The sequence below is a fragment of the Dama dama genome, chromosome 5, assembly GCF_033118175.1.
Source record: "Dama dama isolate Ldn47 chromosome 5, ASM3311817v1, whole genome shotgun sequence".
In the NCBI taxonomy this organism is placed as follows: Eukaryota; Metazoa; Chordata; class Mammalia; order Artiodactyla; family Cervidae; genus Dama; species Dama dama.
Window position 1 is genome coordinate 111,400,450 of NC_083685.1, and position 21,998 is coordinate 111,422,447.

Here is a 21,998-nt window from a genome sequence, read left to right on the forward strand (position 1 = left end):
GCTTACCGGCCTCCTTTATAGGCCCTGACAAGTGGGCGTAGCGATTACAACAGGCTCACTCCTCTGTTTCCATTCCCCTGGGCTTTCATCACTGCTGGCTGCCTGCCAGCTCCCAGGTGGCTGTGGGCCCCCTCCCCTCCCACCGTCAGGTCTTTGCATCATTTCTCTGAACCCTCACGCTGGGCGTCTGCATGTGTGTGCCTCTGGTCCCAGGCCCGTCACCTGTGATTCAGGCGGGCCCTCCAGCTACGCTTTCCCATGACCTAATACGGAGAAGAGGAATAAGAAGGACGTCACCGTCACGGGCCCTCCCAGGCAGCTGCCACCCCAGCCACACCTGCTTGGACCCTGTGTCTGGTGGGCAAATGGATTTGGAACCCAGGCTGCTCCCAGCCATACACCATGCCACACCTGGGGCTACCCCTGGGCGGCACGGGGGGCAGTGAGCCCCGAGACCCCATCTTGCCTTGGACCCACCCACGGGGCTCAGCATGCAGCAGCTAGGTCAAGGTTGATTACCACCCCATTTACAGTAAAGGAAACTGGGGCTTATACGGGGAGGGTGTCCCTCTGCCCTACCTGACTCAGAACCTGGCTGGCTGGGTTTCATCCTTCATCCTTCACTGCACTCAGCCACAGCACCCTTCCTCCTCCCCGGGGGCCCCTGACATACTGGCCCCACTTCTTTCAGAGCCCTGACGCCAGGGGAGCATGTTGGGGCCATGATTCCATCTAGCCAGTTTTCTGCTCCTGTCTCTATCCCTGGAACCCCCTGGGACTCTAGCATCCTTTCTTGACCTTTCCCCATTTTCTCTTTCTCAGATGGGGAGTTCTGGGCTGGAGTGGGCAAAGAGGAGCTTAGCTGCAGGCTGGGGAAGTAGCAGTTTGGGAGGGGGCATCAAGATAAGGGGAACAGAAGGAACTCTGAGGGGCAGGCCCCTTCCAGCCTCCTTACCCTTCCTGTGTCCCAAGAACCCTTGGATGGGGGGTATGTGGCTTCAGGTCCCAGCCGGCTGGAAATCTAAATGACACTGCCCAAGAAGACGGTCTTCCTAGGAACCCCCAACCCCCACCAGTCCCCTCCCCTGCAGCCACCCCCAGAGGCCCCACCTCATCCCCTGAGCTAGCCCCTCAGGATGGGCCGGGTGCCCGCCCCACAGCCCCACCCTGACCTGCCCACCACCCTCGGTCCCAGGGTCCCAGCGGGCCCGCTGGGCGGAATGTGGTCGTGTCTCAGACTGCCGATGGCTTCCACTTCCCAGACAGGCCCAGACAGCCCCCGCCAGCAGCTGAGAGAGATTCCCCAATAGCCCTGCAGCTGCCAAGCCACCAAAGCAAACAGGACGCCCCCCCCACGCTCACACGCAGAGCGGCCACCCCGCCCCACACACCCCCAAGCCCAACAGAGCCCGTCTGGTTCCCTGGGGTGGCCATGCCCCTGCCAGCCTCACACCCTTCAGTGCCCTGGACCACTTCTCCAGGAAGTCCCCTGCCCAGCCCCTCTCCCTCTGATCTTGGCCTTGTAGCCGCCCCAGGCTGAAGCAGGGCGCTCTCTATAACAGGTGTGGCTCCTGGAAAGTCTATGGGGCCCTCTCAGGGGCCAGTCTCAGACAATGGGGGCCCCAGGGACTGATTCTCAAAACCTTCCCCAAATGGTGGACTGTTCCATCCCTCTATCCTCAAGCATCCTGCCTCCCTCCTTTGGGCCCCAGGCCCGGATGGGGTGGGAGAACAGATTGGCAGGTGACAAGCAGCCCCAGACATTTAACAATGTCTCTCTCACCCCGCCATCGCCAGCCCACACTGCCCAAACCAATGACCAGACCAAATCACAGGAGACACGGAATTTCAAGCAAAGCTTTAATTGCAGTCACTGGGACAAAGTCAGGAGGCCCCCGTCAGCGAGGGGCTGCGGGAAGCAGACAGAGAAATGCAACAGCTCTTGGGTGGTGGCCCAGACGGGCTCTCGGGGCGCGGCAGTAGCGTGCTGGGAGCTGGAGGCAATGGCTGCCCCTGGCCCTGGAGGCTGGGCTGTTGCAGGTGGAAAGGAGCCTCAGTGGGTGGAGCGGTGGACCTGCTCGCGGGAGGAGACCACCTTGCCATCCTGGACTTCCTCCATAATGGTCCGCACCTGGCGGGTGGTCACCGTGCCTGCGGGCGGAGGGGGAGGGATACACACAGAACCTCAGGCTGGAGGCCCTCCCAGAGCCCCCCACACAGAAGGGGCCTCAGCCTCTCCCCACCCGCCCTGGGCAGGACGGGGCAGGCTCTTACCTTCCCGGCTGGGCTGTGAGACCAGGGAGGAGGAATACTGGGTGGACAGGCTGCAGGAAGAGGGGGAGCTGTCAGCCCAGGGGTGCCGGTGGGGAGTCCAGCCCCCTGGGAGGAGGAGCAGCTGGGGAGGCCGAGGGGAGAGAAGTCCCAGGAAATCGAAGAGAAATCACAGCAGGGAGGACACAGAAGAGAATGGCAACCATGGGGTCAAAGGGACAGGCCCAGTGGGCAGGAATAAAGAAAGTGGATACCCCAACAGGAGGCCCAGAGGCACTTTGCTGCCAACCAGGGATTTACAAGGAGAAGCTGAGCAAGTGTTTTTTTCCATATCCTGAAGAGCCCAACAAATAAACTTCATTAAAACAGGAGAGACTGTGGTTAGACTACAGATGGACTTGGCCAGGGTCACAGAGCAAAATGCTGGAATGAGTGACTAAACATGGAGACTCCAGGATATCCATGGCCCCTTTACACCAGGGCCTGCGCACCCTCCCAACTCCAAACCAGAGTGCCACCCATCCTGGACAATGGGATCACCATCCATACAGTCACTGGAACCAGAAACCCAAGGTCATTGTTACCAGTTCCTTCATGCACTTACTCAAACATTTATTGAGTTCCGCCTGCAAGCCACGCTCACCCCCGTGTTCAGGCATCCAACCCTACTGTTTTTAGCTGTAACACATCCTCTGGGTGCACCACCTCCCCTCCCCTGTCCTCCACCTGCCTTATAGCAGGTCTTCTTCCCCGGTGACTCAGACGGTAAAGAATCTGCCTGCAATGCAGGAAACCCGGGTTTGATCCCTGGGTCGGGAAGATCCCCTAGAGGAGGGCATGGCCACCCACTCCAGGATTTTTGCCTGGAGAATTCCATGGCCAGAGGAGCCTGGAGGGCTATAGTCCATGGAGTCACAAAGAGTCTGGACCTGACTGAGCAACTAACACTTTCCCTGGCCTTACTCCCTGCTCCAGTTTTCTGACAGGTCTCCCGGACCCCACCCTGTCCCCTCAGACACATTTCTCTCTCTGTAGCCAAAGTGACTGTTCTAAGATGTCTTGACAACCGTACTTCTGTCTACACAAAGGCGCCCCATTGGCTCCCCAGAGCCTATACCATCTAGTGGGACCCCAGCCAGTGTTCTCTGCTTCGTCTCCTGCAAGTCTCCACGCCTCCTCCTGCCTCAGCTGGTGCTATCCGTCCCCGGTGAAGCCACTCCAGCCCACTGAGCAGGTGCGGGGTGCCCTCCACTCACTGGGCGTCCTCGCCCTCCAGCAGGCGGCGGTAGGTGGCGATCTCCTGCTCCAGCCGGGTCTTCACATCCAGCAGCACTTGGTACTCGTGGTTCTGCCGCTCCATGTCACAGCGCAGCTCGCTCAGCTGAGCCTCGATGCTGCTGATGAGCCCCTGCATCTGGGTCAGCTGGGCTCCATAGCGTGCCTCGGTCTCCGCCAGGCTGCCCTCCAGCGACGCTTTCTGGGGGTCGAGGTGTAGGTGACTGGGGAAACCAAGCTGGGGCCCTTCCCCACGACAGAGCCCCCAGAAGTGGGTCCCCGGGTGGTGCAGGCCTGTGGATGCTGCCAGCATGGCAGGGCGGGGCAGGGAGCCTCTGGTTCTCCCAGCGGGGGTCCAGGAGGCAGGGCCCACCCTGGAGCAGTGGGCACAGGGCAGGGAGGGGACGGCGGCCCTACCATGCTGAGCTGGGACTGAAGCTCAATCTCCAGGTTCTGGACCATGCGGCGCAGCTCTGTGATCTCCGTCCGGCTGCTCTGCAGGGCCTCGGTGTTGGTGGCCACCTCGCGGTTCAGCTCCTCCGTCTGGAAGGCAGGATGGGCCCCTGGGGCTTGAGGAGGCTGGCAGAGGTGAGGCAGAGGGCAGGGGCCACCCCCAAGCCCTGACCTCCCAGACCTGCCCTTCCCCGGCCCTAGAGGGCCTCAGGCTTGCTGGTACACACTGGTGCTTGCAGGATTCATCTTGTCCTGCGGTCGTTGCTGCTTCCTTACTGGGCTGCAGGCGCACGTAAGGGCAGGCCCTGGCCTTTGTTCTAGGTGTTGTTCTTACTGGGGGCATAGGAGTCTGCATCCAAATACACACCTGCCTACGAATTCCCGGGCTGAGGGGGTGTCTGGTGGGGTCGGGAGATCTGGCTCTGCTCCCCTGGCCCCCGTGAAGGGCTATGTGAGCTTGAGGCCTCTCTGAGCCTCATAGTCTCCCCCTGAACGTGATGGTTTGGTCCCAACTGGTTTCCAAAGGTCCTTCCAGCTGGGAATCCACATCTGCAAGTTTTCCAGGCAGTGCCCAGCACAAAGCACAGCGCACACCCGTGTGCACACCTGCTCACGCGGGCCACCCACCTTGCTGAAGAACCAGTCCTCGGCATCCTTGCGGTTCTTCTCCGCCATCTTCTCATACTGGTCGCGCATCTCGTTCAGGATGCGGCTCAGGTCCACACCGGGGGCGGCGTCCATCTCCACGTTGACGTCCCCACCCACCTGGCCTCGCAGGGCATTCATCTCCTGGGCAGAGAGGGATAGAGGAGCTCACTCAGGGCCATCCTGGGGAGAGTGCCTGGGGCTGCCTTCTCATTCTGGGAGAGATGATTGCAGAGGACAGACACAGACAGGCCAACAGCTCCTCATCCTGAAGGTGGCGATGGATGTGGCCATGTCTCAAACACGCGTGGCTGTGGATGTCAACAGTCTCCCCCAACACACACTTGGAGGGTGGACTTCGCCCAGTCCCAGTGGGTGCTGGGGCAGGAGAGAAGGCAGCTCCTGGTTACGCTGGGGGATGAGCCAGGACAACCTCACTCGCTGCCCTGACCCCTCACTTCAGGCCCCTACCACCAGCCACGCAGCACAAACACAAGGAAAGCAGCCCCTTGCTGGTATTGGGGAAGTCAGGCCTCACTAGGAAATGTGAATCTGCTCGGGGATGCATCCCCTAAACCAGCCTCAAAATCAAGCAGAACCACTTGATGAACTCCTGCCATTCGGGCATTAGGCTCTCTCAGCTCAGGCCACCCCAGAGGTCTGGTGAGAAGGAAGCCACAAGGCTCATCAGTACCCCTGCAGGGTCTTGGATCCCTACCCTTGGGTTAAGCCTTGGGGTCCCTAAGAGGTGGGAGAAGTGTCAGAGTGGTGGCGTCAGAGCTGGTGCAGACATGGCTCAGGCAGACGGGAGGGAAGACCCACCCCCGTGCAGCCTTGGATAAATTCCTTAACCTCTCTGAGCCTCAGTCCCCTCGCTGGCAAAGGGAGGAACTGGCTCCTTTCTCGCAGTGATGCTGTCCGTATCAGCTGAGATAATTGCTGTGAATCACTTGGAATGCGCTGGGCAGATGTTCCCTGTTGTTATGACTATCACTATTACAATTAATCATAATAATTAGCCGGCGTGTTCTTAGACCGATTGGCCCATTAGATAGTTAACTGCCACCACATAGCAGGCTGTGCCTCGAGGGATAGGGAAGTATCTTTCCAGAGAGAGGGCCCTCCAGGCCTCAACCAGGGCCCTCTGAGGGTCTCCCAGGGTCAGAGCCAGGAACACATCAGAGACAGGAATTGGACGGAGAGCCCAGGAAGATGTGGGGAGCCCAGCCTTGCCTGTTCCCAGGCAAGTCTCTCCTGCATCCCCACGCCAGCCTCACCTCCTCGTGGTTCTTCCGGAGGTAGGCCAGCTCCTCCTTGAGGTTCTCAATCTGCATCTCCAGGTCGGCTCTGGCCAGGGTCAGCTCGTCCAGCACTCTGCGTAGGCCGTTGATGTCGGCCTCCACGCTCATGCGCAGGTTCAGTTCCGTCTCATACCTGCAGTGAGGGGAAGCATGAGGCATGGAGTGCCCCGAGGACACCCTCATACACACAGAGAGCTCTGTGGGGTGCAGAGCCGGACCACACCAGCCCCCTGAGCCGCCTGGGAGGCCCCAACTCACTTGGTGCGGAAGTCATCAGCTGCCAGGCGGGCATTATCGATCTGCAGCACCAAGTTGGCGTTGTCAATGGTGGCCGCCAGGATCTAGGGAACATGGTGGGGCTGGTGAGCAAGCACCCTTGGCAGCCCTGGGAAGGCCTTTCAACACCCCTCTGACAACCCTTTGGATAGTGAGCTGGAGTGAGCGAGGTGAGGGCCCCTGTGGTCTCCTCACGAGGAGAGAGGGCATGATACCCAGGTATGGATACCATGATGCCAGTAGAAAGACCCATATGCAATCCTCTCCCACCATGGGAATCACTGCCCAAGCTGCCTGGACCTCACTCCATCTTCCCCAACTAAACTCACCTCTGGGCTCAGTTGCCACCTCCTCCAGGAAGCCCTCTTCCATTCCCTGTCTGAGTCCTTCCTCCCCATCATTCCTCCCCTCGGTCCATCTCTCTTACATGGTACTTCTCACAAGTGCAGTTTTTTCCATGACTTTTTTATGTGTATTTTTCTTCTCTTCCACTGGTCTCTGTGCTCCAGAAAAACATGGCCTGGTCTCACGCCTGTCTCATTCTGTTTGGAATCCCCAGACCTGGGCACAGTGCCTGGCCCAGAGTCAGCCCCCAGGAAACATTAATTTAATTAAACAATTAACGAAATGGTTATTAAAGCTATGATGGGTCCCACATCAAACCTTAGGCCAAGGTTTTCTTTTCCCACAGGGTCAGCTGGGAGGTTCAAACGACCACAGGGAAAGGGAGAGACTCCGGAAGGAGCAGAGGGTTCGTTATTATTACTGCCGCTGTCATTATTGGTGTGAGAACACCTGAGAGGCTCCCTTCAAGGGCCGTGGGGGAGGGGGAGGGGGAGGCCCCTGCACGCTGCCGGGAGAAGCAGAGAGGAAGTCTTGGCAGATGAGCTGGGTAGACTCTGGATTTTTTTAAGACTGAGGGTTCACGTGCACAAGCTCTAAGAGGGGGCAGCCCCAGGAAACTCAGCCTGGACCTCAGAGCCCACTCGAGGCCCTAAGTTCTGTAAAGACTCCCTGGGTCAGGCTCCATTTCCAGACTGAACCCAAGAGCCAGTTTGAACTGGCCCCAGGGCCTCAGTGGGCCCGTCTACAGCCTGCAGACTTGCCCCACCTCCCACCTCCCGGTCAGGAGGCTGATGGGGCCCAGCGAGGGGGTGGTGGTGAAAACCGCCGAGGGGCAGTGACTCAGCGGCCTGGTGCGCGGCGCGCTGGGGTCTGGCGGTGAGGAGCTGGCTGACCCCGGAGCTCGGGAACACTGACTCACCAGGGCTCCCCTGGGTTCCCCGCTGCCCAGACCAAGGCCGGTATCTGGCCTGGCACTCCCATCGGTGCGGCTTCCAGGGGGCAACTGCAGGAGTTCGCTTCCTGGCCTGGGTCCCTGGCAGGAACCGGCAAAGCCCCTCACAGGGCCACAGGCCTGGTTCTCCACCAGGAAACAGAGCGGGCTGAGCCCAGGCCAGCCAGCCCCTAGCCTAGCTCTCCTCAAGCCTGGCTCTTGAACCTCTTTGACCTCTCTCCTGCCTCTGGAAACTGCAGCCCTTTAGGTCCTTCCAGCGAGAAGGTTTGTGCAAAAGACCCAGGTGCGACATTTACAGAATGCCAAGGTCACGAGTTCATAGAGATCAGATCAGAGTGTGTGTGCTGCCTCTTCCATCAGACTAAGTTAGAGAAATTTCTCTCCTTGAGAGCTTCCAGTCTAAGTAGGAAGACACAGCTCCTTTTCTCAGGGACCACCCCGCCCTGCTCTGAGAACTCTGCAAGGAAAGACAGCATCTGCCCTTAGGGAACCCTGGCGTGAACATCGTGGAAGGAATGAGGAAGACCCACAACGAAAACAGCTGGGAGAATATGTCAAACTCAGTGAAATCAGCACAATGAACACAGTATAGACTGAACCTCAAAGTACAGAAAGGACCCCAAGATCTGAGGACAAAAGGCAAGTGCCATCCATCCAGGAGGACTGCCTGGAGGAGGTGAGGCAGGTAGCAGGGGAGCAAACTCAGAGGGGAATGGAATAGTGAGAAGGAGACTTCCAGCCTCATCTCCCAGCAGCCACACCAAACTCGTTCTCACTTCTATGCCTTTGTCCACACTGATCTCTATACCTGGAATGTCTTCTGCTGCCCTCAAGGTTTTGAAGACTTCCCTGACCATGCCTCCAACACCCACACCAAATACCCTCCCCCAGGAAGAAGGAACTCCAAACAGCCTCCCTTCGTGGGATGCCCTCCAGGCCGGGGGACCAGATCTGGGTTCCAGGGCAAGTGAGAGAATGAGTGAATGAATGGATGAATGATGGAAACCTAGGCTGGAGGAGAGATGTTGGCAAAGGTCCAAAGTTGGGATGCATGAGTCGGAAGTAGATACTGAGGACAGAGGGCAGGGAGTGCCCACCTTGGTCCGAAGCTCCTCGATGGTCTTGAAGTAGTGGCTGTAGTCTCGGGCTGGCCCAGGTCCCTGCTTCTTGTACCAGTCGTGGATCTTCACCTCCAGGTCGGCATTGGCCTCCTCCAGGGCGCGCACCTTGTCCAGGTAGGAGGCCAGGCGGTCGTTGAGGTTCTGCATGGTCTCCTTCTCACTGCCTCCCAGCAAGTTGTCGGCCATGCCAAAGCTGGAGCCGAAGCCCCCGCCCAGGTTGCAGGTGTAGCCCCCACCATAGCCGCCCCCCAAGCCCATGGAGAAGCGGGACGAGGACATGGACATATTGCCGGAGCTGCCAACTCCCAGGAGGCTGGGGGCCCGGCAAGCACCCCCAACACGGATGGAAGACATCCGAGAGAAACCCCCGCTGGGCATACACAGGCCCTTGACAGAGCCAGAGGTGGAAAACTGGCGGATGCTGCTGGTGGTGGCTGCCATGACATCCACAAGTCAAGCGCAGGGTCTGGTCTGGACAGAGACCCCAGATAGCCCTTTATAACCAGGCTAACGGGGGGCTGGGCCCCTGGCCCTTGAAGTCGGAGCCAAAACCCCAGCTGTGTAATTTGCTTCTGTACAAGCCGCCTAGGGCCTGGGGCTCAGGCTGGACACCCTGAGTGCTTCCCCGGGCCCCCTCCCCTGCCCAAGCCTGGCCTGGGCACGATGGCCTCTTAGCCGCCATTGTCTATTAGAAACAAAGGTGGTGTTGGAGCCGCAGCCCCGGGGGTAGGGTGATCCTGTATCCTCAACCGCAATTAGGCAGCTGAGCTCATTCTTGGGGGAGTCCGGAGAACCCAACCCTGGGAGCCAGAAAGGGCCTGGGACAAGGCTCCACAGGCCCGGAGCCTGGGGCTGCTCTGGCCCCCCACCCAGCATTCTTGGATTCCAGGGAGAGGGTGGAGAGATCCAGGGGGACACCCTCCCCCACTCCTTACAGTGGGAGCGAGTCAGCCTCTGACCTAGGGGAGCCCCCAGGTCTCCTGGGATTACTTCCAGCCTGTGCGGGAGACACAGTTCCTGGCCAGGGGCTGCCCTACCTGAGAGGAACAGTCACAGCTGCTGACCTGAGGGAACCCTGGATCCAAGCCTTTCAGGAAGTCAGTTCACTGCCTCGGTTGCCTCATTTGCAAAATGGGGTAACTCCTGCCTCCTAGGGTCTTTGCGGGAATGAGTCAAGCAGGGGCCGAGGGAGAGAGGGAATCCGAGAGTTGGTTAGGGTGACCGCCCCTGCTCACCCTACCAGTACCTACGGAAAGACGCCCCCCAAGGGCCCCCAGAGGAGTTGCTGAGCGCAGGAGAGGCAGGACCTGCCAGGCGGCCGCACCCTGGGGAAGGGCAGCCCCTGCAAGGAAAAAACACAAGCCCACATCCTGGCGACTGGCACCCGCCCGCTCCCAGCCTGGAGATTAGCGGCCTAATCTCGGCGGTGCTAATGATTTAGGCGCTGCCAGGACCCTGGCATCTGTGTCTGCACGGGGCCTGTCTGAATGAGAAGCTTCCAGGGGTGGAGGGAGGCACGTGGGTGGCCTGGGCTCTGGGCCCACACACATGGGGACAGGGAGGGAGTCCGGGTTTCATGCAGATCAGAGCTGGTATGCTGAGGTCAGACTGCTGGAAGGACTTCCTGCCTAGAAAGTGGGTGGCCTCGCACGCAAGGGTGTCTCCTTGTTGGAAAGTGGGGACTGCACGGGCTACCAAGAGGGGACAACCAGAGTTTATTCTGCTCCCACCCCAACTGTAAAGTCTGAGGGTTCCTGGGTGTGGGGAGCAGGGTCTCAAGGTCAAGATTAGGGGGCAAGGTCAGAACACCAGGGCTCTTCCACAATATCTGGGAGGACTTCCTGCTACTCCAGGACAGTCTGGGGGAGGGAACAAACAGAACCTGGGGTCACCTGAGTGGCTCAGAGGCCACCCTTGCACCAGCCACTCACCCCCACAGAGAAAGAGCTTCCCCTCCTCGCTGGAGCCACCCTCCAGGAACCAGCCCCCAACCCCCACACCAGCAGCTGACTGCCCTCCTCTGTCCAGACAGGCCTCCCTCAGTTCAAAGAAGTGCATATGAAGCAGAGCCAGAAGCCTGGAGAGAGGACCAGGCCACAAGGCACCCACCACCCACGCCCTGCCTCTCCAGAGCCTGCATCCCATCTCCAAAGTACCCAGACGTCCATCTTGAAGCCCAGTTTGAAGGGACAGAGAGTTTCCTAAACTTTTCTCAAAGATCACCAAGGCCCCACCATCACCCCGTCACTCTACCCTTTCCTCTGCTGACATCAGGCTATGCGCCAAGGGCAGGGCCTAGGTTTCCCCACACCAGTGACTCCCAGTCCCTGTGCCTCTGGCCTTTGGAGACTCTGCCACCTCTGGAGCCCCCCTCCACTTCTGTGCCCACCTCAGCCCAGAAAGGCCTCACTTGCAGAAGGACAGGCCCAGCTCAGCCCCTCTCCCCAGGTGGAGGGGCGGAGACAGACCCCAGGAAGGCCTCCCTGGCTCTCTGGAGAGTGTGGCCATCCTTGGAAGGCCTAAGAAGACCCAGACATGCTTCCTTCACAGCTCCAGACAGCCCTTGCCGGATCTCCCCAACGACGCCGTGAGGAAGCCAAGGCCCAGGGTTTCTGAGCAGCCAGCAGGCAGTGGGCAGGGCAGCCGGGCCTGAAGCCAGGGCCCGAGCAGTGCACGCTCTCCGTGCCAGGGAAGGAAGGGAGGCCTGGCAGGAGCCAAGGTCCTCTCGGCCATGACTCCTCCTGCCCAGGCCTGTCCTCCACCCCCAGCAGGGAGAGGCCTCTGGCAGCCGGAGGGGCAGCGCCAGGCCCACACCCCCTGCAGCTGTCAGCAGCTTGGCCCAGAGGAGGAAGAGGTTGGGAAAAGGAGGAGGCAATCCAGCCCCAGAGGCCACTGGGAGTCCAGCAGAGCAGGGAGGAGACAGGAGGAAGAGACCCCGGGGAGACAGCTGAATCCCCCCAGGGTCCCCACGCCAGCCCCGGGCTTGACCAAACCTACAGGCCCTGGGTCTCCTCTCCAGAGGTTGCTGAAGAGCCAGCGCATTCTCAGCATGAGTAGAACAGGCCTGTCTCAGACTTGAGCAGGACTAGGGTATTCGGGGAGGGCCCCTGGGACTACACCCACCCTATGGTGTTGACGGCAGGTGCAAGGTGATCTGGGGGCCCCATATGCAGTTGATGCTCAACAGATGCATATCAGGACTTCACTAATGGTCCAGTGGTCCACCTGCCAACGCAGGGGGCACAGGCGCGATCCCTGGTCTGGGAACTAAGATCCCACATTGTTGCTGTTGTTCAGTTGCTAAGTTGTATCCAACTCTATGCCACGGGGCAACGAAGCCAGAACAACCCAGCTACTGAGGTCGAGCTCTAGAGCCTGTGCTCTGCAACAAGAGAAGCCACCGCAATGAGAAGCCCATGGACCGTAACTGGGGAGTAGCCCCCACTGGCCACAACCAGAGAAAACCTGAGCGTGGCAATGAAGATGCAGCACAGCCAAAAATAAATTTTAAAAATACACATATTTTTATTAAAAAATAGATGCATGTTGATGTTGACAAACATCTTGCCACATCAGCCCAACTGACCTTGGCTCCTGCAGGCCCCCCAAGCATTAACTGTCACCCTCCTAGGGCAGTGCCCACCCCACCCAGAACCCAGGACACAGCATGTATGCCTCAGGTGCTTTCTAAGTGTTCGTTGTTAGGAACTAGGACCCTGGACCATGACTAGGGTGGAAGACAGGGACCCAGGAAGGGACTATTAGGGCTACCTACCCTCCCTCCAAGGAAAGAGTCCATATCAGGTGATGCTGGGGAAGTGAGAGGCCCAGGATGGGGGCGTGGGCTCCCAACTGGGACCTTGGCTTGACTGATGAAGAGAACACCCCAAAACCTTGAGGGTTCTCAAAGACCTGGACCCTACCCCCAGAGCCCGGCCACCAGGGCCTGTCAGCTTGTTTCCTCATAGACACTGAGCCCCTCTCAGCTGCAGGGACCTCGCCCAGGATGGGCTACAGAGGGTCACCAAGGACGCCCTACCCCTCACCTCACCCTGAGCACCCCCACCCCTGGCCAGGAAGGGCACCCTGGCCCGCTGTGCTTGCCCGCAGGTGGAATCCTCTTCTCCTAGTCTGTTTCCTCAGCCTCTCTCCTGAGGCCCCAGGGCCGCCCTGCCCAGATCCACCCTGTAATGATTTGTGTCTGGCTCCAAAGAAGGCCCCACCCTCTGCCTCCCCAGCGGCCATGGGAGATGCGAACAATCTGGGCCCTCAGGAGGCATCCAATTAGGACAGTCAGAGGCAGGGGGTTCCTCCAGTGCCCCCACACACACCAGGGGCTCCCAGGGGCTCCCTTCCCCCATGACTGGTTTCCAGGAAACATGCTCCCAGGGTGGACCCAAGTTGGGACTCAGCCACCCGGGATACCGCGCCTTTCCAGGCAAAGCCACATCAGCTGTCCAGGGCCCCGTCCCAGCAAGGGCCCAGAGGCCTCAGCGCCCAGAGCAGGAGGAGAGCACTAGGGAGGCCCCGAACCAGCGGGAATGGATGGGGAGGAGGTCCGGGAAGGGGAGCCAGAGGCGGGCACAGGAGGGAAAGGACCAGCTTCTCCCCTCTGCCCCCCTTTCTCTCCCCATCCACCCCTCCCCTTCCTTGGCCTGAGGTAGCTAGGGGGGAGGATGAGAAGTCAACAGGTCGGGGGGTCCCCTTTCAAGCCTGGGGCTCATCCCCTCCCTGCTTTGCCCTGAAGGCTGAAGGGGACCTGAGGGCCTGCAGGAACCAACTCAGAAACCCCCAAGGGGCTCCAGACTGCCCATCCTGAAGACCCCAGCCTCCCAGGCCCCCGGGCCCTGCCCCACCTGCCCACTCGACTTTCCATGCCCTGCAAGGCTGGTTGCTCCTGGATTAATTCACCCTCACCGGTCCCTGCTCTTCAACACTCTCAAGTGATTTCCTCCAGGGTATGTGTGGCCCAGGTTCCCTGAGAAAGGGGCTTCATCTCCCCCATCAGAGTGGACGCTTCCTAGGGTAAACGTTCTGTCTCCCCACTCAGACTGGGAGCTCGCTCGGGGTGGGCGCTGTGTCCCCCCATGTGATGCTCTGAGCTTGGTGCATCTCCTTCCTCCCACCTAACACCACCGGCGGGAAGGGGGTCTCTCGGGTCTTTGATCACCTGTACTACGTGCATCCTCAGTTGCTCAGTCATATCCGACTCTTTGCAACCCCAGGAACTACAGCCCACCAGGCTTCTCTGTTCATGGGATTCTCCAAGCAAGAATACTGGAGTGGGTTACCATTTCCTCCTCCCCGCCTCCAGGGGTTCTTCCCAACCCAGGGATCGAACCCACGTCTCCTGCCTCTAGTTCCTTGGCAGGCAGATTCTTTACCACTGCGCCTCCTCTGATCACCCATCCCACCACAAGATGATCCACATGCCTGACCAACAAGAAAAGAGGGGAGCACACCTGTGCAGAGGCCTGGGCCCCATGGAATACTCTGTCCCACATGAGGCCCCCCAGCTGCTCCTCCCCTTTAAAACCTGCCCCAAGCCGGCAGCTTCACAGCCCCCTGGTCCTGCCTCTACTCCAAAACCCAGGCCCTGGGCTTGTTGTTCAACATTTCAGGTGTGATTCACTTTCTCCAGTAAGGTTCTGTTGGGGAGGAATCACAGCCCCTAATCTTCTCAACCCCCACGATCACTATTCCGCCCGTTACGGAAAGAGCTCGTTCGGGAGGCCAACTCCAAGAGCCTGGATCGATGCAGACTCTGCTGTGGACAAGTCACAACCCTTCTCTCAGCCTCATCTGCAAAATGAGGCTACTTGGTTTCCATGACAAACTCTTCATGAGGCTGACATGAGACAGCGGCTGGCCTCAGGCCTTGTGCACATTTGGGATTTGGAAGGATCAGCGACTCCCAAGCTGGCTGGGTGAAGGCTCCCAGGGTGAGAGGTAACCCTTCCCTCTGCTAGGCAGATGTCCCCGTCCTAACCTCCAGAACTGTGTACCTTATATGGCAAAAGGGACTTTGCAGGTGTGATTAAGTTAAGGAATTTGCATTCCTTAACTGGAATTTTCTGGATTTTCTGGTTGAGCCCAATATAAGCACATGCATGAGTGCTAAATCACTTCAGTCATGTCCAACTCTTTGCGATCCCATGGACCATAGCCCGCCAGGCCCCTCTGTCCATGGGATTTCCCAAGCAAGAATACCGGAGTGGGTTACCATTTCCTACTTCAGGTGGTCTTCCCTGACTCAGGGATCAAACCCGTGTGTCTTACATCTCCTGCATTTGCAGGTGGGTTCTTTACCACTAGCAGCACCTGGGAAGAGTCCTTAAATGGGGTGGGGGCGGGGAGAAAGCTCAGAGTTGGAGAAGGTAATGTGACAACAGAAACGGAGGTCAGAGTGAAGAAGCCATGAGTGAAGGAACGTAAGCAGACTCTAGAAGCAGAAAAGGCAAGGAACAGTTCTCCCTCAGTGCCTCCAGAAGGGGTTCAGCCCTGCTGACAGCTTGATTTAACCTTGCAAGATGCACTTCAGACCTCAGACTTCCAGAATTGTAAGATACTGTGAGTGTTGCTTTAAGCTCCTCAGTTCAGTTCAGTTCAGTTCAGTCGCTCAGTCGTGTCCAACTCTGTGACCCCATGAATCGCAGCACATCAGGCCTCCCTGTCCATCACCAACTCCCGGAGTTTACTCAAACTCATGCCCATTGAGTCAGTAATGCCATCCAGCCATCTCATCCTCTGTCTTCCCCTTCTCCTCCTGCCTCCAGTCCCTCCAAGCATCAGGGTCTTGTCCAATGAGTCAACTCTTCGCATGAGGTGGCCAAAGTATTGGAGTTTCAGCTTCAGCATCAGTTGGTGCAATGAACACCCAGGACTGATCTCCTTTAGGATGGACTGGCTGGATCTCCTTGCAGTCCAAGGGACTCTCAAGAGTCTTCCCCAACACCACAGTTCAAAAGCATCAATTCTTCGGCACTCAGCTTTCTTCACAGTCCAACTCTCACATCCATACATGACCACTGGAAAAACCATAGCCTTGACCAGACAGACCTTTGTTGGCAAAGTAATGTCTCTGCTTTTTAATATGTTATCTAGGTTGGTCATAACTTTCCTTCCAAGGAGTAAGCATCTTTTAATTTCATGGCTGCAGTCACCATCCACAGTGATTTTGGAGCCCAAAAAAATAAAGTCTGACACTGTTTCCACTGTTTCCCCATCTATTTCCCATGAAGTGATGGGACCAGATGCCATGATCTTAAGTTTTCTGAATGTTGAGCTTCAAGCCAACTTTTCACTCTCCTCTTTCACCTTCATCAAGAGGCTTTTTAGTTCCTCTTCACTTTCTGCCATAAGGGTGGTGTCATCTGCATATCTGAGGTTATTGATATTTCTCCCAGCAATCTTGATTCCAGCTTGTGCTTCTTCCGGCCCAGCGTTTCTCGTGATGTACTCTGCATATAAGTTAAAAAAGCAGGGTGACAATATACAGCCTTGACGTACTCCTTTTCCTATTTGGAACCAGTCTGTTGTTCCATGTCCAGTTCTGACTGTTGCTTCCTGACCTGCATACAGGTTTCTCAAGAGGCAGGTCAGGTGGTCTAGTATTCCCATCTCTTTCAGAATTTTCCACAGTTCATTGTGATCCACACAGTCAAAGGCTTTGGCATAGTCAATAAAGCAGAAATAGATGTTTTTCTGGAACTCTCTTGCTTTTTTGATGATCCAGTAGATGTTGGCAATTTGATCTCTGGTTCCTCTGCCTTTTCTAAAACCAGCTTGAACATCTGGAACTTCACAGTTCACGTATTATTTAAGCCCCTAAAGTTGTCATTTGGCACGTCCCTGGTGGCCCAGCTGAGCCACAGGGGAAGTCCCTCGTGGCTCAGCTGGGCCACCAGGGACATGCCAAACGACAACTTTAGAGAGAAGGAAATGGCAACCCACTCCAGTACTCTTGCCTGGAAAGTCCCACGGACAGAGGAGCCTGGTAGGCTACAGTCCATGGGGTTGCAAAGAGTCGGACACAACTGAGCGACTTCACTTTCACTTTGGTGGCCCAGCAGTTGAGAATCTGCCTGCCAATGCAGGAGACACAGGATCGATCCCTGATCCAGGAGGATTCTACATGTCACAGGGCAACTAAGCTCATGCGCCACAACCACTGAAGCCCAACACCCTAAAGCCCATGTTTTGCAGCAAGAGATGCCACCACAATGAGATGCCCATGCACCACAACGAAGAGTAGCCCCCACTCGCCACAACTAGAGAAAGCCCGGGCATGGCAACCAAGACCAGTGCAGCTGAAAATAAAATAAATAAATAATCATTTTAAAAATAAAGCTGTAGTATGGCAAAAAACACTACAATATTGCAAAGTAATTAGCTTCCAATTAAAATAAATTAATTTACAAAAATAAAATAAGATTAAAAAAGTAGCAAAAAAATAAAATAAAGCTGTAATTTTTTCCAACAACAATAGGAAACTAATACACTCCCCCTCACCTATTCTAGCACCAGAATGCTAGCCGATGTCACTCATATTAGAATCATTAATATTTGGAGGTAGATCTGCTCCCCTTCTAGAATTACAATCCTTTACAGCCAAATGAGGGCTTCCCCAGGAGCTCAGCAGTAAAAGAATCTGCCTGCAATGTAGGAAACGCAGAAGACTCGAGTTTGATCCCTGAGTGGAGAAGATCCCCTGAGAAGAGCATGGCAACCCACTCCAGTATTCCTGCCTGGAGAATCCCATGGACGGAGGAGCCTGGCGGGCTACCGTCACAAAGAGTCAGATACAACTGAAGCGACTGAGCATGCACGCACAGCCAAAAGACAGCTTCTGTTCATCTCTGAACCCACTCTAAGGTCTAACTTGGCACTTCATGCACAGGAAGTGCCCAATCGATGCTGGCTTGCTGGATGCAGACAGCAAGTGCCCGATGCTGGGCTCTTCCTCAGCACCCATTCATCGCATCCATGGTGGGGCCGTCCCTGGGCAGGGTGCCAAGAACTCTGCACTGAGTCAGCTGAGCCCTGCCCTTAATGAGCACAGGCAGGTAAGCAAGAGATGGACACGCGGTCCATCCCGGCGCCGTGTTATTGTGCGGTGATGAAGGTGTGTGTGTTCAAGCGCCTGGGAGGAGCAGGAGGGAGCGACTCATTCACTCCAGGCTGCTGCTGATGGTTTCACGGGGAGGGACCACAAAGCCAGGTTTCGAAGCCAGGGCGGGGCTTTGCCAGGCAGAGGAGATGAGGTGAGAACACATCCAAGCAGAGGTGGGTGGGGACCAGAAGACTTGCAGCTGGATCACTGTTCTCGGGGAGCAAAAGGAACGCCAAGAAAAGCAAATCTCAAAGGAAACACGTTTGATTGGCTACTGTTAGTTGAGCACCTACTGTGTGCTGAGCTATCCCTAGGCTCTGGGGATGTGGTGATGAACACAAAAGACGTCTTTGCTTTCATGGAGCAGACACTCTGGTAGGAAAGATGGAACATAATCGAACACAAAAGACGTCTTTGCTTTCATGGAGCAGACACTCTGGTAGGAAAGATGGAACATAATCAAACCAGAAAATGAGATGTTCTCCGTGGAAGCATGAAAAGAAAATTTAGTGCTTCCAGGGACCAGGGCAGGAAGGCCTCTCCTAGGTGACGTTTAAGGGGAAACTGAATTAAGGAAGGAGCCAGCACATGCAGAGGAAGGCTTTCCCAGGCCAAGGTAAGAGCTAGAGCAAAGGCCCTGGTGCTGGACTAAAACACTCCTTTCTTAGGGAACTAGAAGTGTTAGCATGGTTGGGGGAGAGGGGATGAGGGTTAGCAGAGGAGAGGTGGGACTACGTAAGCTCAGCAAAGGGCAGGAGCCCCCACAGGGTAGCGGTCCTCCTCCTTTCCTCACAGAGCCAGTGAAGGAAAATGAAGTGAAATAGCTCAGTCATGTCTGACTCTGCAACCCCATGGACTGTAGCCCGCCAGGCTCCTCTGTCCATGGAAATCTCCAGGCCAGAATACTGGAGTGGGTAGCCGTTCCCTTTTCCAGGGGATCTTCCCAACCCAGGAATCAAGCCCAGGTCTCCCTCATTGCAGGTGGTTCTTTTACCAGCTGAGCCACCAGAGACGAAGCCCTGATGAAAGCCAGGGCTGAGAACCATGCTCCAGAGTCTGGGGGGACCAGAGCAAGGCATGTACATCCTGGTCAAGCAGTTTTTGTTTGTTTGACTGTGAACTTCCCAGAGCCTTCAACAAGCTAATGTGCGCTGTGACTCTCCAAGGAGAAGATAGAATTTCCCAAACTTGATCGCCCATGAAGCCCCTTCCAGGAGGAGCAGGTGAAGGTAGATGGAACCCAACTTGGGAATCCATGGACCAACTCATAGGGCTTATTAGTGCGAGAAATGGCTAGAACGAAGGTTGGAAAGAGAGACCACCATGAAAGGTGTGCTGAAGAGTTTGGATTTGATCCTGTAGCAACAGAGTCATCCAAGCATTGCTATGATTTTTCTTTTTGTTTTTGTCTGTTTATAGAGATTTTAATCATACAAAGGGATATGATCGATCTCCTCAATGCCTCCATTTCCCAGTTAATAATACCACAATCTTTCAGTTAATAGTATCTCCTGGAGAGCCACCTCACTCTTTAATCCATCATGACCGTGAGCTATAATTCATTCACTCCTGTCCCTCCCAACCTCCGCTCAGGCATCCAGGAATTTTTTCCTTCTCACGAACAATGATATAATAAACCTGCCTGAACATCTAGCCTGGTGAACTTTTACCAATATATCCTTAAGGGAATTTTAACAGTGGGATTACTGGATGAAAGGGTAAATCCATGTTTTTCTTTTGATGGCTATTGCAAAATTTTCATTCAAGGTGAATGAAATTATATCTTTGCTTTATAATACCCCAGTCTCCCCAACAAAAGGTGGTGGAGGAGAGAGAAGGAACAAGAATGGCAGCATGTCGGTGGACACAGAAAACAGACCAGTGGTTGCCAAGGAGACGGGGGTCAGGGGAGGGATGAGAAGGAGGCTGGGGCTCACAGACGTAAGCTTTTATATATAGAGTGGATAAACAAGGTCCTACTGTATAACAGAGAGAACTATATTCCATATCCTATGATAGGGACTTCCATGGCAGGCCAGAGATTAAGAATCCTCCTTCCAACGTAGGGATCATGGGTTCAATCCCTGATCGGGAAACCAACATTCCACATGTTACAGGGCAACTAAGTCTGGGCGCTGCTGCTACAGAAGCCCATGAATCACAAGGAAGATCCAGCTCAGCCAAAAAAAAAACCCTATGATAAACCATAATGAAAAAGAGTATTTTTAAAAGAATGTATATACATGTATAACTGTGCAGCAAAAATGAACACATTATAAATCAACATTATAAATCAACAATATTTCAATTTTAAAATATTAAAATAAAATATTAAAAAAAAGAAAAAAGGGATGGCAGCAAGTTGACAATTACTGAAGCTGAGTGATAATATTCATATTATGAATATGAATATTCAGTCCTTAAAATTCACTGGAAGGACTGATGCTGAAGCTGAAAGTTCCAATACTTTGGCCACCTGATGGGAAGAACTGACTCACTGGAAAAGACCTTGATGCTGGGAAAGATTGAAGGCAGGAGGAGAAGGGGACGACAGAGGATGAGATGGTTGGATGGCATCACCGACTCGATGGACATGAGTTTGAGCAAGCTTGGGGAGTTGGTGATGGACAGGGAAGCCTGGCATGCTGCAGTCCATGGGGTCACAAACAGTTGGACAGGACTGAGCAACTGAACTGAACTGATGGGCATATGGGACGTTGTTCTGCCATCCTCTCTACTTTCATGTATATTTGAAATTGAAATTTGAATTCAAAAAAATTTTTTAAAAAGGCCCAGGCAGGCCCAGTGCCCTGTACATCATGGATCTTCCCCTCCAAGTCTTCCTTAAAAGTTCCACACATTTTCATTCCCACCTGCCATGAATGAGAATATTTCCCTCACCACGTCCATCAACACTAGGTCTCATTGTACTTTGAAGTTTGTTGCTATTTTTCAAGTTTTGTCCTTTCAACGGTTGAAAAAGTTCTCTCTGCTGCTTCAATTTCCATTTCTTTAACCTTGAGTGAGACTGAACATCATTCCCTAAGTTTTTTTATTCTTTCTTGTTTTTTTTTAATTTTTATTTTATATTGGAGCATAGTTGATTTACAATGCTGTGTTAGTTTCAGATGTACAGAAAAGTGATCCATTTATACATTCACACATATCCATTCTTTTTCAGAATCTTTTCCCAAATAGGTTATTACAGAATATTGAGTAGAGTTTCCAGTCCCATACAATAGGTCCTTGTTGATGATCTATCATATATATAGTAGTGTGTATACGTTCATTCCAAATTCCTATTTTATTCCCCCCACCACCACATTTTCCCTTTGGCAACTCTAAGTTTGTTTTCAAAGTTTGTGAGTCCATTTTCTAAATAAGTTCATGTGTATAATTTTTTAAAAAAAATATGTAACACTTCACGAATTTGCATGCATCCTTGCAAGGAGCCATGCTGACCTTCTCCATATTATTCCAATTTTAGTATATGCACTGCCAAAGAGAGCACCCTTCCTGTTTTTTATGAGCTAGATGTTCCTACTCTTTACCTTTTATTCCCCCTGTGGCATCTTGTCCTTGCTGGCTGGTGTGAGCTTTGGTCATTGTGGGAAGAAGGCCTTTCCTACATGAGTTACAAATGTCTTTTCTCAGTTGGCCATTGGTCTTCCAATCTTGTTTAGTGTTTTTTCCCCAAACAAATGATTTCCCTTAGGTCACATTCACTAAAATTTTTCTCACATGAGTCTGGGCATCAGGGAGTTTGAAGAAGGGCTCACTTCGGTGACGATGTGAAAGCTGGAAGGGGGCCAAAGGCCAGCCCCAAGGCTGAAAGGATGGCCGGAGAGAAATGATGAGGGTGAGATGGGACTCAGCGGCTGAAAGGGAGATGGGGCTGAGTGGAGGAAGCATGGAGATGACTCTGCATTTTCGGGTTGAGCAGATGGGTGGTAATGATGCCACTGACTCTGTCAGAGAAGCCAGACAGAAAAGTAGGGTTCAGAGAAAGAAAACAATTCTCCTCGAAGTACATACCACCCTGCGTGGTAACATCTATTTCCTGTCTCCTCCTCTAGACTCAGGCAAGGGACCCTGTCTCCTCCTCTCTGTCCCCAAAAACGGACATAGCAAATGACGCTTGATAACTGCAGAAAGGAATAATATGTGAATGACCTGAGCTCCAGGTACCTCTGCCTGAGTGGTGATGATGGGGTGGAAGGAGGTGTCACCACCAGCACTAAGGGACT

At 54.8% G+C, this 21,998-nt stretch overlaps 1 protein-coding gene and 1 non-coding gene across 2 annotated transcripts; both read right to left on the reverse strand.

The window, feature by feature from the left end:
- Positions 1–3,523: 3,523 nt before the first annotated feature.
- On the reverse strand, positions 3,524–8,924 carry LOC133056104 (keratin, type I cytoskeletal 42). Its single transcript, XM_061141210.1, has 6 exons — positions 8,616–8,924; positions 6,204–6,286; positions 5,922–6,078; positions 4,627–4,788; positions 3,964–4,089; positions 3,524–3,748 (listed from the first exon to the last, which is right to left on the reverse strand). The coding sequence occupies exons 1-6, from the start codon at positions 8,922–8,924 to the stop codon at positions 3,524–3,526; spliced, it is 1,062 nt and encodes a 353-aa protein (XP_060997193.1).
- Positions 8,925–21,157: 12,233 nt separating this feature from the next.
- Positions 21,158–21,260, reverse strand: LOC133058109 (U6 spliceosomal RNA). Its single transcript, XR_009693230.1, has one exon. It is a non-coding gene; the product is annotated as a U6 spliceosomal RNA (small nuclear RNA).
- Between the last annotated feature and the right edge of the window lie 738 nt (positions 21,261–21,998).